Source organism: Beta vulgaris, chromosome 7, assembly GCF_026745355.1.
Source record: "Beta vulgaris subsp. vulgaris cultivar EL10 chromosome 7, EL10.2, whole genome shotgun sequence".
Classification (NCBI taxonomy): Eukaryota; Viridiplantae; Streptophyta; class Magnoliopsida; order Caryophyllales; family Amaranthaceae; genus Beta; species Beta vulgaris.
In genome coordinates this window covers 11889318-11904188 of record NC_079208.1, presented here as the reverse complement: position 1 = coordinate 11904188, position 14871 = coordinate 11889318, and the positions used below count along the sequence as shown (strand labels likewise).

The 14871-nt window shown below is 35.1% G+C and overlaps 1 protein-coding gene across 1 annotated transcript; it reads right to left on the bottom strand.

Annotated features, from left to right (window-relative positions):
• Positions 1–430: 430 nt before the first annotated feature.
• On the bottom strand, positions 431–8809 carry LOC104898706 (dnaJ protein P58IPK homolog). Its single transcript, XM_010685810.4, has 9 exons — positions 8433–8809; positions 6336–6501; positions 4113–4314; positions 3850–4010; positions 3673–3766; positions 3321–3533; positions 3113–3193; positions 2078–2296; positions 431–1106 (listed from the first exon to the last, which is right to left on the bottom strand). The coding sequence occupies exons 1-9, from the start codon at positions 8566–8568 to the stop codon at positions 891–893; spliced, it is 1488 nt and encodes a 495-aa protein (XP_010684112.1). The 5' UTR covers positions 8569–8809; the 3' UTR covers positions 431–890.
• Between the last annotated feature and the right edge of the window lie 6062 nt (positions 8810–14871).

Sequence of the window (14871 nt, the reverse complement as noted above, 5' to 3'; positions counted from 1 at the left end):
TTTCAAAGGAACATTACTTTCAGTAGCAAATGGTGGTATCTATCTATCATTACCGAATAATATGAGGGTTTCTAAAGTATCAATTACTACTTTAAACAACCTTAAGTCTAAAATACTTTCACCATAATCATTGGAATTTGGGTTTTTTTGTAATTACACATAGGCCATAGCAATAAATTTAACAGAATCCTGCATATTAATTTGCAAAATTATTTTATGTGCAAATTGCAATATTTATCAATTTCTATTGGAATCATATTAAACTCATTATTCATCAAAGTTTTGCCACAACATACCATTCAGCTGTCATGGATGTCTGTAACAAAATCCTCCGAGTAGCACCGTATTCAATAAATTACGAAAACCTACATTCGACAAAGAAGCTGAACAACCAATTAGATCTAATTCTTAACTAATGTTACACCAGAGAGAAGGCCTCAGCACAAAAATTTGGATTTCATTTCATATCTCACCTAACAATACAAGTATAGAGCCGGTGACCAATTTCATGTCACCAAAAGGGAAGAAAATCTATGGCAAACACATTGGTAAACCTCAAACCTCCTCTCTAAAGACTAAAGGCGCCTGCTTCTCCCCGGTTTATTTTCTTCATCACTAACTATAATAAGATGCTGACCCAAAGAAGATAGATTACAATGACAGTACATAACATTGCGACAGGCAACAAGGGATCCTATTATCTTGTGAAAACTGCACGGATCAAGTTTTTGATGAAGCATTTTCTCGACCATCGATTTAGCAGGCTTTAAAGAAGGCTGAGGATTTGATAGATACCAAATCAGATGTTAGTGAAAAAATAATAATCAGGTTGCACAGTCGAACTAACTTCTGAGTTCAAGATTGCAGAATAGACCCGCAGGAAAGGACCATTAAAAATGAAATCCACCAAAATCGCCACCACCAGGGAAGCCTCCTTCAAAATGAAATGTATACTGCTGTCCACCACCACCACCACCAAAAGGATCAAATCCACCAAATCCATAACCACCACCGTGAAAACCGCCTCCACCTCCACCGCCCATCCCCATGCCATCTTCATCCTCTCCTCTGTCATATCTTGCACGTTTTTCGTCGTCCCCTAGAACCTGCAAGTGCGAAAGCCAAAATCAAGTTGACGCAGACAAGTAATGTGTCTAGAAACAGCTCAATTAAGGGGTTTGTACAATAAGGGGTGGAGCATATAACAAAAATGCCGCATCTTCAGGACGACAAGAAAACAAATCAGCATACAGATATCTGACATAGTCCTTAGGGACATCACAATATTTCATAAGGACAGAACCTGGGGTTTTCTCTAGGCCACCCAGGTTTGCTTTTGCCATGGTTATAAAAAATAGCCAAACTGAAAGAGATCTCCAAAGAAAAAGGATTACATGGAGAACCATAAAGAAAGAACAATAATTCTTCTAGAATCTAATAATTTCATTTCTGTTTCATTAGATAACTGCAAAAGTTGAAGAGGCAGTGTTTCACAACAAGAAAAGCCGTAATGGGCCAATCACAAAACAAGACCACAGAAGCTGAGAGATCTCCTATGGAAGCTATGGTTGGAACTCTGACTTTTGTACTATTTATAGACTAACTTTAACTATACTTAAGCTTATAGGACTTTTAACAATATACCCACCTTCAAGTGAAGGTCAAACTCTCAAAACCACCCCTTACTAAAAAAAATCATTTGAAATCACTCCCAGGTCTTTTGCCGCATCCTCTATGCTATCCCTTAACATTATTCATTCATTTAAATACGTTAAACCCTAGATTACCAACTCAAAGTAAAGCAATAAACAGTCCCCAAAGCACAAAATAAGTCAAATTTAAAAACTATACAGCATAACACATAGTTGAGGTGAAGTGAAGAATAGAAGTAACACAGACTGATAGTACTTATGGATTAACTTTAAACCAAGATATTAAATCTATCCCACATTGAACTATTAAAGAGCAGATGTCTGATTTTGTTTCCAAAAATTGTCTAAGAGCATAGTCAAGAAGTATAGAACGCTGTATAATCAATCTTATTAAGAGAACAAACAAACGGAGTGCAAAGCCTAACCTCGTATGCAGCTGCTATTTCACGGAATTTGTTCTCAGCTTCTTCTCTATTATCGGTATTCTTATCCGGATGCCATTTCAATGCAAGCTTCTTATAGGCACGTTTTATCTCCGCTATGGATGAAGTTTTAGAGACACCAAGAATTTTGTACCAGTCTTTGCGTTTGCTCAACTTTAATGCTTTCTCAGCTCTCAATAGTGCTTCTCTTATGCTTCTGTTCTGTACATTGGAAAAACTTATTAGACTATGAAGACAAAACTGGAAAAAGATGCAGGCAAGTTATTAGATTGTCACTGCTTCAGACCATGCTTCACAATAATAAGTTTGCTTTACAAACCTTTTGCAGAAAATGCATAGAAATCAGATCATGGATACCAATTCTTCTGCCTCAATCAGCAAGATATCAATCGGACTAACTCAAACCTCCATAAGGTTACAAAACTTATACCAATTCTTATAGCCTTGCGTGTATGGTACACTCAGGTGTATAATATAAATTGTAACAAGGCTACAACTGCGACTTAAAACTCCAAATATTAAACGATATAAACGCATAAAAAAAAGGTACAATAAGCAGTCCACGGTACTATATCAAAGCCAGATCTACAGATCGTGACTGCATTGTTACCACTACCATAACATTAGAACACGACAGCAGCACATCATCAACAACATCTGCGACTGTTATTACGATAAGGACCTCATCTGAGATCTTAAACCATGGCTCAGTGTTTTTTCTCTATTTCTTTTCACTACTATCATTCTAGATATTCTTTAATCATGCAGGATAATGCAGCAATGTCCAAAGTGAAAACCCCATACCAGCAATGCATTAAGATACTAAAAAAGCCACAGAGAAAAGACAAAAGGAAAGAAAATGGACTATTAAAGAACCAGTGTCACAAAACCATTTTCAGAATGACCGAGCACGATAAGTCATAGAGAATAAGAGATCCACCAATTCTACTGTTAAAAGAATACAGTCAAGCCAATAACACCAACCAAACTCTATCAAAGTTGTCCAAGGCAACCAACCTCGGGTGACTTTTGAGCTGCAGCTTTCAGATCTTCGACTGCTCCCTCCCAATCTTCTGTCAAAAGTTTTGCTTCACCCCGCTGATAAAAGCAATCAAACTCATCAGAGAAATTAAGCATGAAAATTTGCTGATCAAACTCACATCATCAGATATTTTTATGCTCAAAGAAAGATAACACTATATATCAAATGCAACTTGATGCCAACCTGTACTAAAGCCTCTGTAAACTCTTCATCAATGTTTAAGACATCCGTGCAACTACTCAAAGCATCTTTCCCTCTACCCAGTTGTACCAACACCTTGCACAAACCAAGATGAAGATGCACATTATGTGCAACATGAGCAGGGTCTAGAGCAAGAGCTGCTTTATAGTCCTCAACTGCAAGACGCAATTTACCTTTCTCTACATTTTCTTCTGCCTGTTAAAGCAATGAGTTAACTAACCACAGTGAACTGACCAAAAAATTAACATGATTGTCAAACCACACACACCTCCTCAAGATCTCAACCACTACTATAAAAAGAACAGTAAGCAAGGAAATGTTCTAAACCACTTACACTTTTTGACTTCTTCAGCAAATTTTTTAATCCAAAATATGCTTTCTTGAGTTCACTATGCTCTGGATCTAGGCGAAGTCCTTTTTGGTAATGTCTGAGTAAATAAAAAGAAAGGCATATTGATATTTTAACTCATTTTAAAAATTCAATTATGTTATTATAAGTATCTGAACAAACCTCATGGCCACATCATGATCTCCCAAATAGTAATAAGCACGGCCTCTAACCAGCAATGCACCAAGGTTGTTCTCATCTTCTTTGAGAATATAACCAGCCTCAGCAATGACACCTGAATAATCTTTTAATGCCAACAACAATTTTACCTTCAGAATCTTCGCCTGCCATGCCATTCAGGTAGCTTTATTTATCATGTTGGAAAATATATACATTAAAACATTGATATTTGACATACGTCATAGAAATAGGAGATGAATGGCTACCTTTGAGCATGCAGGAGAGAAAACAAGCACAAGTTTGTCAACATACTCCAACGCTCTGTCAAAATCTCCTGAGCTAAAGAAACTTGATGCTGTTTCCAGAGCACTTCGAGCCTGATGCAGCTGAGAAAGCTCCTTTTCAACAGCAGCATTACCAGGCTTCAGTTCCAGATACTTATTATAATTGATCTCTGATTCTTCATACCTGCATTTTAATTTTAAGCAACAACACACATTAGGAATAACCCAACAAAGTCCAAATATCTTAATTACAAAAGAACAAAAAAAATTGGCCCGCGAAGAGAGGGGGGGGGGGGGGGGAGGGGAGTAATCCTCATGTCTAAATAATAATCACATGCTTATGAGAGCAATGCATTGAATACACATCCTTAAGCTGTAATAAACTGGCTAAAGGGAGAATTACAACAGGTTACCTCATAAATTTGTTAGTGGTACCTTGAGGAAGAGTAGAAAATTAGCTAGAGGATAGAGAAGAGTATAAAGAGGAAATTATGAACAGAATTATGAGAGATCAATTTCGTTTTAGTTAATTAATTGTGGGAGAAGATCAAGCCTCTCAAAAGCCTGAATCAAGCTCTAACTTCTGGAATCATCAGTTCATTAATCCAGAAACATAATCTTCATCTCTTACTTTTGTGTCTCAATTATTCTGAGAGCAATTTTGTCCTGGATTTTAATGGCAACTACAACTCAAAGAGCATAATCGATGAAACAAAAGATATCTCAGTCGCACGTTCCCAATCTATTTGTACAAAATTTATTTAAAATAAAAAAATAGAAAAAAGGAAAAAAGTAATCAGTGGCTGACTTTACACCAAGGGAAATCTTTTTTCTTTTTTTTTTCTCACGTCTCTAGTTCGCTCACTCACTGAACCCTGTTCTCTCGCTTCAGAATTCAGTTTTATTAGTGCCTGATATGTTACCATCCTTTTCTTCCTTCATGATTTGGATTTTTTCAGATTCTTCTTCTTCTTTTCTTCAATAACTATCTTTCGGCCTGTTGACTATTGAGTCTTCATTTATGGAATTGTGGTTATTAAGTTACGTGATCTTGCTGATGTTCCTGTTTCTTTGGATTGGGGTTTTGTTTTCTGTTGTAATATTAATATTATTTCAATTTTTTGTCATTTCCTTGTAATACCCATTTTTAGAGTTTTCAGATTTGCCAACTTCCAAGCCGGTCCCATTTCTCGTTTACGTACCTGACTCGGCGCTACTCATTGAAGAACCTTAGATTCGTGAGGATCCACAAGTAGAATTTTGAAAAGTTCATCGCAAGGATCTTGATTCTACGAAGTTTGAGCAGTGGGGGCGACAAGAAAGCACGAGGGGGGGGGGTGCTTTTACAGGGATTGAAGATCCCGGTGGTGAATGGTGATGATCTGGAGGAGACTTGGGTAGATCCTTTGCTGAAGGTATGTCAAATTGAAGGTATTGACAATTTGACATGCCGAAATTATATGGCCAAAATCGAAATGGCTGGATTTCAAGGGCATAGAGATACTTTGTCTTCTATCTTCTAAACGAGAATAATCATGAAACTCTAATTTGGTCCAAGTTGCTTAGTTGTGGGAGAGAATCAAAACTCTCAAAAGCTTGAACCTATCTTTAAGTTCTGTAGATTTCAGTTTTTATTAGTGCCAATTCTTCATCTTCTCTTAGTTTTCTATCTCAATTAACCGCTTCATTATACTAGCTAATGAAACAAATATAAGAGCCTGATTCCCAGTAATTATTTCTATTTAAAATTTCGCGGTGCAATTTTCCATAGTAGATGAGCAGTATACTCTTGACTAACAACAATAATTGTCTCGCAAACTAACAACACCATTTCACCTTAATCAGTATCTCACATAGAGGGCTAGTATGCTGTAATATCCCAGATATACGCCCAAACAGCCCGTGACTCTATATTTAACGACCTAAACTTTGAAAGCAATTACAAAAACTTGTAGATAATAAGTAGTAAGTCGAGTTTAATTGATTTTTATGTTCTCCAATTTTTTCAGCGATGACAGGTTCAACTGCAATTATATGCATAACCATAGTAAAAGACGAGAATAAACACAAAAGAACTGTACTAGTGGTCCACAAAACACCATATCAAACTAAATCATGCAAAACACAACAAAATTAGCTGCTATGACAACCAAATAATAAGAATGAAATTCATACAAATTATTCAAAAATAAGCAATAAACACACCTGCACAACTGACGAAGAACATTTGCCCGACGTGAATAAGCCTCCGACAGTGTTGCATCTGCTTCAATAGCAGCATTAAGATCTTCAAGTGCCTCACTATAGTGTTTCACTTTTATACTTTGAGAAGCCTTTTCCAATAGATCATCTGCTCTTACAGGATTTTCTTCTGCATAAAAAAGATATGTGCATCAGGTTAAAACAATTTAAAAAAGGAGAACAAGTTTCGAAGTTTTAGTTAACAATTGCACAACTGGATACAGGATGCTGGCAGTCAAAATACATCATTCACAGGCCACAGAAAATGATTGCACGCAGCACCTACATTTGATAAATAAACAAGATATTCATATGGCACTTCTTGCAGAAGCAAAATTCCAGCATATCATGAGATTTGGGTTCCTCTGGAAAATAGGTCATCATCAAAGCTGAGGATAGTAAGATATCTAACATTGGATGTCAAAAAGTCTCTCGAATATTAATATCATAGTAATGGCTAAAGAAACAGAAAAGGCAAACAGGAATACCGGCAATAAGCAAGGTTGCAGATCTTAAGCTCCGTTCATCCTGTAAGCAACTGCTACATTTCAATTGACATGGCAGACTCTGATCAACATGGTGACCATCTTTCTGTAGTTGCTAGTTAAAGGCTTTCAGAAAATGGTAAATCAAGAGGTGGCAAAAGGGTAGCAGTTGATGTAACAAGAAGCTCGCAGCAAGGGAACACATGAAAGCTCTATTGTGTTCAACAAGCTACGTCCTTTTCGTAATAGCTACGGGCAAAACGTACTTTACCTCAAAATGGCTTCTATCTAGAGTCAACTAATACAGCCATTTTGCAGACAAACTCTAACCTAATCTACAACTACATGATCAATTCTGCCAATTTCAAGCAGCCAATTTTGAGACAACACTTAACAACAAATCCCCCCTTATTTCAAAAGTCAACATTAAACAAACATTCAACTATCCTTTGTAATATCATATAGAAATGAAAATTGTTGATAATAATGAACATTAAATTTGAATCCTTTGGGACGAAATTATAAAGCTTTTAAGAACTTAAGATGTAAAACTTTGCCAAGAAGGACACAGTTTTGTCTATTGCTTTATTGTAGTAACATATATTGGAGCATTACACTAATATGGTTTCTAAATAGCAGTAAGGTAAAGAAATTGACGCAAAACAATTTGCCATCTGCAATAGCGAGGAAAAGCTGGCAAGGCTTAACAAGAAGAATACATGCACGCTTTGGCAAAAGAATTTTGGTCACACATGATGTGCAAATAATGTACTATTGCCACGACGTGCATCTTAATGATGTACCAATTATGTAACTTAATTCTTTGCAGCCATCAAAACGGGTCGGAATACATGTCAACATCTCAAGCTGTGAAGCATAGAAGCTACCACCAATCTCTTGTCCACAACTTAAGCAACAATAAAACAAAAGCAAAATCCTCTCCTCCGACGCCCAAAGTCTCAGCAAAGCTAACTCACAATTGACAATCAAACCGACCCAATGTCAATTGCATTCAATACCAAACTCAAGCTCATAATTCTGAAAAACTCACTTAAAACTCCTCCGTTTATCGGGAGAAGGAAAATAGCAGAAATTTCATAAATCTTCATTCCCATTACTTTCATACCTTTCCTATCAAATCTCTTACAGTTATAAGAATCAAACACGAGAAATTCACTTAATCACTCATCTTTCCTGTCTAATCCAACCAATTCCTGTCTACCTAACACGAATGACATACGCAAGAAGTACAATTTAAGTTCATCAAAATATACCACTAGGCACCAATCTATTGTCCAGAACCTAGAAACATCCTCTCAATCCACGCCCAAACATCCATTAAGTTCTATCGCAATCGAAGATCAAACCGACACAATGTCGATTATAATCCATAGCAAAACCAACCTCTTAACTCAAGAAACTCAAACCTAACAATTCAAGCATTACAACAAAAACATATAGTTCAATTTCACTTGACAATCAGTACGTAAAATTAGAGCAAATAACAGAAGAAACAACACTCAAATTAACAAACCCTAACAAATTAAGTAGTAGTACAAATTCCGAGACGAAATACCTGAGGCAGAAACGAGAGGCTGAAGAAGTAAGAGATGGCAAGTGAGAACAAAGTTGAGGATAAAAATGGTGAAAACGAATCCCCTCCAAGCGACCATATCAATTGAAAGAGGATAAAAATGGTGTAATTTGATCATTCCAGAAAATCTATTTTATCAACAAATTTTCAGATTTAGGGCGCAGAAATCAATCAGTGTTTGAGGAAGTGAAGAGAGAGACTGATGTGTTTGTTAATGTGAAGTTTGAAGATTTTTACGACGATGTTTCATGAAGCGTTGGTTAGAATTGAGATTTCCTGGAAAAAATTAGTGGAGAGCTGGGAAAATTGGTTGGGTTTTCTGGGGGAAGAAAGGCAGGGGAGGTAGAATCAGAGTTAGTTCTTCAATGGCAGTCCACGTTATTGTAACCTATGGGTGATTGCCATGTGGAAGATCCACGCAAGTTTTTTAGTTTGGCTGACATGGGGAGTTTTTATCCTCTAATGAGTTGCCATGTGGATGTAAACACCAAGACATTTCTTTTCAAATTTTTTGGGGGGTTATGTTTATTTTTATTTTTTTGAAAAAAAAGGTTTGGCTAATATCACATACTTCTTCCGTTTCTTTTTTAAACAGGATAAAAAATAATTTTCATTCATAAGGGATAGCCAAACAGCACTTACAATCAATTCCTGAAAAATCTAAAATTCCAACATAGGTATATAACACATTAGAACTAGATACATAGCAGATTTGATAAAAAATAGCCTTAATAAAAAACTTCATCTGAAGCAATACAATATGTGAGTTTGCCCTGATTCGGCTTAACTTCCGCTGATGCATAGTCGTTTGGGTGAAAATACTTCCGTGGTCTTTTAGATCCTTACAGAGAATAATGATTTTAAGATCTTCCTTCTTCATTAGACGAACAAAAAAAGAAATGGAACATCCTAAAATAAATACCATCTTAATGATGGGATATACTTATTAGAAGCAATTAAAAAGGTTTGGGCTTACCACCGTACGAACACCAGTGGAAGCCCCTACAAAGATTCACAATTGAGACCAAGAAGAAAAGTGATGAAAAAACAAAGAGAAAGAAGAAAGAATGAAGGAAAAAACCTTCAAAAAAAAAGAAGAAAACCTAGCGACGGAGGCTAGGAAAAAACCCTCCCAAGGAGAAACCCTTGAGAGAAAAAATCCTCTCAAGGAGAAACCCTAGAGGGAACAAAATTTAATTACTTTTACTTCTTCCTTTTCTTTTTAGATGTTACACTCTTCAAATCACGGACTCTTAGACAATTTTTGGAGAGGAGAGAGATAGAGAAAGAAAACAAAAGGGCCTCATGTGATAGGAGAAAGATAGAGAGAAATTATTACCCAAAATGAAAGTGTAACATTTATTTTGAAACTTCTTAAAATAGAAAGTGTTTCCTTCAAAAAAAATAGAAAGTGTGACATCTAATTTGGAACGGAGGAAGTATCTAAATATACAAGTTAGTAACTTTAATAAAAACTAGCATTTTTTGGACGCTATGTGTATATGTCCTATTAATGTTTTTTTCTCAATTAGTTATTCATCAATGTTATAAAAAAAATTGATTCGAAAATACATTTATAATTATTGTGAACTTTTTACTATATTTTCTTAAATCAATGTTTCATTGGTTTTATTAGTTATTTGTTCATCAGTATTCAAATATATTATCAAGAGGAAGAAGTACATTAGAAGAAAGTTTGTGCTCAAATAAAGTGGAAGAATTTATGTATCAGGTTCAATTGTTAAAAAGAGTCTGATTTATATAATAGAGATAAATCAACATTTAGGTTTTAAAATATTATGAGTATAATTATTAATATGAAATTCAAGTTTTAATTTTTTTTCTAATTGTGTCAATCAAGTTATATTATCAATTTAATTTTTGAATAAATTTTTTTCACACGTAGGTATTAGGTAATAAGAGGAAATCATTCTCCTTAATTAAATATTTAATTGAAATTTCAAATTCAATTCCATTATTAACTTGTTCTATACATATGACAAGTAGGAAGAAAAAAAATGATTTATATGACAATTTAATTTCATTAAGGGTATATTAGACTTTTATGAGAGGAAAACATCTTCCTCCCCCCTTAACTTATATAATAGAGATAATAATAATAAAGAGTTGAAATAATTAAAGTATCCTTAGAAAATAATACCTAACTAGTTTTATGACTCGTGCATAATACACGGTTGTATTTTTGGCTTTATTATAAAGTATATTTTAGAAGTCACACAATAACAATCACTTAACTTCCGGTATTACACAAAATTATAAAATCATAAAGTAAGATTGGTTAATGAACAATAATTACAAATGCAATTTTCAAATCAATTTAGATTGTGTTTGGGAACACAAATTTCATTTCAATTGTTGGATTTCAAATCTGGAAATTGAAATGCTCATATTCAATTCCAGATGATAGCAGATTAGCAGTATGGTAGAGGAGGGAGAATAATTACGGCAAGGGAGACATAGTGCAATAAAGTGGAAGAGAGGGAGAGTAGAAAGAAATAGCTTTGCTTTAGGAGGAGTTGAATTTCAAATGACTTGATAAACCATGGTATTTCAAATCCCTCATCAAGATGGGCTTTCTTAATTATTCCGAAATTTGAACAAGTTCTTTGATTTCAAATTCCAACTCATTCAAACAATGGAATTGATACAAATCCAGCATTTGAAATGAAATGTTGGCATCCAAACAGACCATTATACGCTTTCAAACACTTTCTTGTAAGATATATTTGTTGTATTTGTACGCACACCATGTTCTTTATCGAAAGGAAGGATTTTCATACCATTTTTGCTCGTCAATCTGGAAAAGGCAACATAAAATTGACCGTGGCTGAAAACGGGTCTCTCGTGCATAATGCACGTAAAATTTTTAATTTATAAGTAGTTTTTTCTGTTCCAAATTTATTAAATGCATTATTATTAGAATGCATGCATATAAAGTTGAAAGAGTACTAAAAAATATAAAATTAAATTATCGTACAATATCATGAAATTAATTCAGAATAATTTGAAATTCGCTTACAACCCGTGCATTCTAGGATTTCTTTCTAGGGATCATTAAGTCTTGGACTAATTCCATGCTTGCAGTATGTAAGGAGATATATGACGAAGTTTGATAGGCGCGCCTTTGATCCAATTGTCTGAAGTGATCCTGATGTTTGAGCCATTGGCAATCCTTTTGAAGAAACACTTTCTGCATTCCTGAATTGAGCTACACAATCCTCTAAATCCCCAAGACATTTTATTCAACTTCATATTTAAATTCACCAAGGGAGGTTGAGTTGAAGAAAATTAAGAATAAGTGGCAGAGAAGACACCGCCCTTTGCAAATTTTTGTAGGGTTGAATTGCAATATTTGATGAATCTTTATGCCAGCTCATAATCTTCCTTTTTTTTCTTACAATAATGACTTAATTATGAAATTCCTAGATTGCCCTTACCAAAGCCTAAGGACTTTTTATTGAAAAATTCGGTACTAACATGAGGAGGTGGGCCTTTTTTTTCAATCCAATCCATGTACATCACTTGGGATTGCGAGTTAATTGGGACCTGCGGGTTGACCGGGGAGGGTTGTATGACAAAATAGCTACACTCTCCTCTTTCATAGTACCTTGAACTAGGTCCATAAGAACAAAATCTCTCGGCAGGCCCTGGAGAACTGTTTGGCCCGTTACTATATAGAACATTTAGAATTAGAATAGCTTGGGTCAAGCCTTGGATTCATATTTTCATTACCATTGTGACTGCTATCTCCAGCGTCATCATTTTAGACGAGCCAATGGAAGCGTTATCTGAGACTGGAAGAGATCTTGACATGTCCAATAAAATAATCGTGGATTGATAACGAGTTAAGACAAGGAGACCAATTAATTTATTTGAGTACAATGAAGCATTGGACTGACCTATCATCATCGGAATTTCTGATTTACAAGCTTCAAGTATTGCTCCTTTAATTAAATTCTTAGCTTTTTTCCCATGAGATAGAGCAAGAGGAACTTGTATAACCTATATATGACCATAACGTTTAAAATAGATCTAAACACCTTCATATCGGAAGTCTGCCCAAACTGTTTTACCTTGTTGGACTTCCACGAACACCCCTGGAATCAAAGAACGCTTCAACTTTACCCAAACAAACACACGATAAAACTTTTTAACACCCGACTTTTGAGAGTTGTTGTAAAAATGAAGGACGCTGGAATGATGCTTTTTCTGGGACGCTGATGTATCAAACAACGCGCAAGTGTTTAGCAACTAGATTTCATCTGTTCAAATGGTGTCGGGATTATAAATCCAAGCATAATTTGGTTTGGGAAGACCGACTAACTAAATGTGGAGAAATTCAGGAATGCCTTCCTAATGAAGATACCGGGAAACTAGATCAGCTAGTCAGAAATCAGCAACTGAAAAAAGTTCAAATTCGGTTTCAATTTTGGAAACAACCTGCTAAGGGCAAACGGCTTGTGTGGGAAGATACGAACACTAAATGATTTTTTCAGAAAGGAGAAATCTAGGAAAAAAGGGATGAATTCTTATTACTAAAGAAGCTAGATGGTTCATGGGCGTTGTAATATCCCGAAAATTCAAACTTGATTAACATTGATAATTAGCTTAAGTAAATTTTTTTTTTATTTAATCACTTCTTTAATATATTCGACAAAATAAAATCAAGTATTTAATAAAATAAGCTAAGTTAGATTGGTAATACATTAATAAGGAAGTAGGAAAAATCACTATTTTAGTATTAGTAAAGGAATTAGAAAATTTCCAAAAAAGGAAATTCACCATCCACACAATCCATCTTCTTCCTCAAGCTCCATGACCTTGCTCCCCAAGGCTTCTAGAACTCCTTCCTCCCCAAGTATACTTCACCATTAATCCACCATTATTTTAATTGAGCTTTGTTCCTAAAATTACTATAAATAGTATGCTGATTTTACTATTCATCTCCATCCAAAAATCAGAAAACTTTCAACACTACCACCCAACCTCCTTATTTTCCGGCCACTCTCCGACCACCACCACCTGTCGGCCTCCCTCACTGCGCGCCAGACTCGCACCACCAGCCAGCCACCCCGCCAGCACCGCCACCTCCTTCTCCCTCCCCCACGCTGCACCCCTCTTCTTCCTCTTCCTCTCCTTCTCGCTGCACTCTTCCCCTCCCCCATCTCGCTGCAGCCTCCTTGCTGCCGCGCCGCACCGCCGTCCTGCCGTCCGTCCCGCTGCTGCACCGCCACCTGCTCGCCGGAGCTCCGACCCCCACTGCACTGCCCGTCTTCTCCTGGTTACTTCACTTAGTGAAGGTATATTACATACCTTTCCCTCCTTTTATAAATTTGAAAAAAAAAAACTTGAGTTATGTTAGTTGGGCTTAGTGATTAATTAACATAACCCATATAGTAAGTTGGACTAATTAACTAAACTACCTTGAATTATTATCTTGTTTTGTTTATGCATAAGTGTACTTCTAACCTCTCAAGTTAAAATATAGAAACTTAGTATGGTTAATAAATCAAGTTGATTGGACTTAGTTAATTAATTTAATATTATAAATTTCATTTTATGAAATAATTATACAACCTAATTATAGTATAATATAGATTATGACATAATCACTAATATTACACCTTTACTATATATAATGGGTATCTTTGGTTAATTAAGTTATAGTTTCATGTTCACATAGATATAACTTAAGTTTATGTAGTATAAAGTAATACTAATTAAGTACACTTGGATTTTTAAGTATAATATTAATAACCTTAATCTACAATTATAATCCCACTTTTAGCTTGATTAAATGAGTATCACTTTTAAGTTGTAAATTAAATAGAGTCACTTATACATGGGTATCAAGTAGTATGAAATATCTCTAGTACAAGTTAGAGTGGAATAACTAGTTACTATTAAAAGTTTAAGTAAAGTATGAAAGTTCTATAATTATACCTTCAAGTCATTAAAAATGAATTTTCATGAATCTTAGAAGTAATGATTATTACTAATTAAATAGTTTTACATAAGTTAGTAATCAAGTTACTAAATTCAAGAAGTATTGTTTTAGTAATAAAAGTTGTAATAAGGTTCCATAACTATTAATTTTATAAACACTCTAGTAATTCATAGACACATGATGGAAATGGATCGTAGAGTTTAAATCTAGAATAAAATATTAATAAGTCGTCTTTATTAATCCTTGAATAGATTAGAAAGGAAAAGGGATATTACAAGCCTCACCCGGCTATCAAGTATAATAATCGCAATCGAGGTAACGTCTACTGCTAACACCCGCATCCCCTTCCAACTATGTTTTATGACGCTTTTACATAATGTTTTGATGATATGTGTTTATGGATTGCGGGATATGAAATGTTTTGCTAAATGATGTTTATGATGCTGATGAATT

What these genes read in the sequence shown, in the direction of transcription:
- LOC104898706 (XM_010685810.4), bottom strand. Translation starts at nt 8,568, where the DNA reads ATGATCAAATTACACCATTTTTATCCTCTTTCAATTGATATGGTCGCT. An exon ending in GCCTCTCGTTTCTGCCTCAG is followed by an intron (nt 6,502 to 8,432) that starts GTATTTCGTCTC and finishes TTTTTTATGCAG; the next exon opens with AAGAAAATCCTGTAAGAGCA. An exon ending in TTACAGAGGCTTTAGTACAG is followed by an intron (nt 3,194 to 3,320) that starts GTTGGCATCAAG and finishes TGCTTTTATCAG; the next exon opens with CGGGGTGAAGCAAAACTTTT.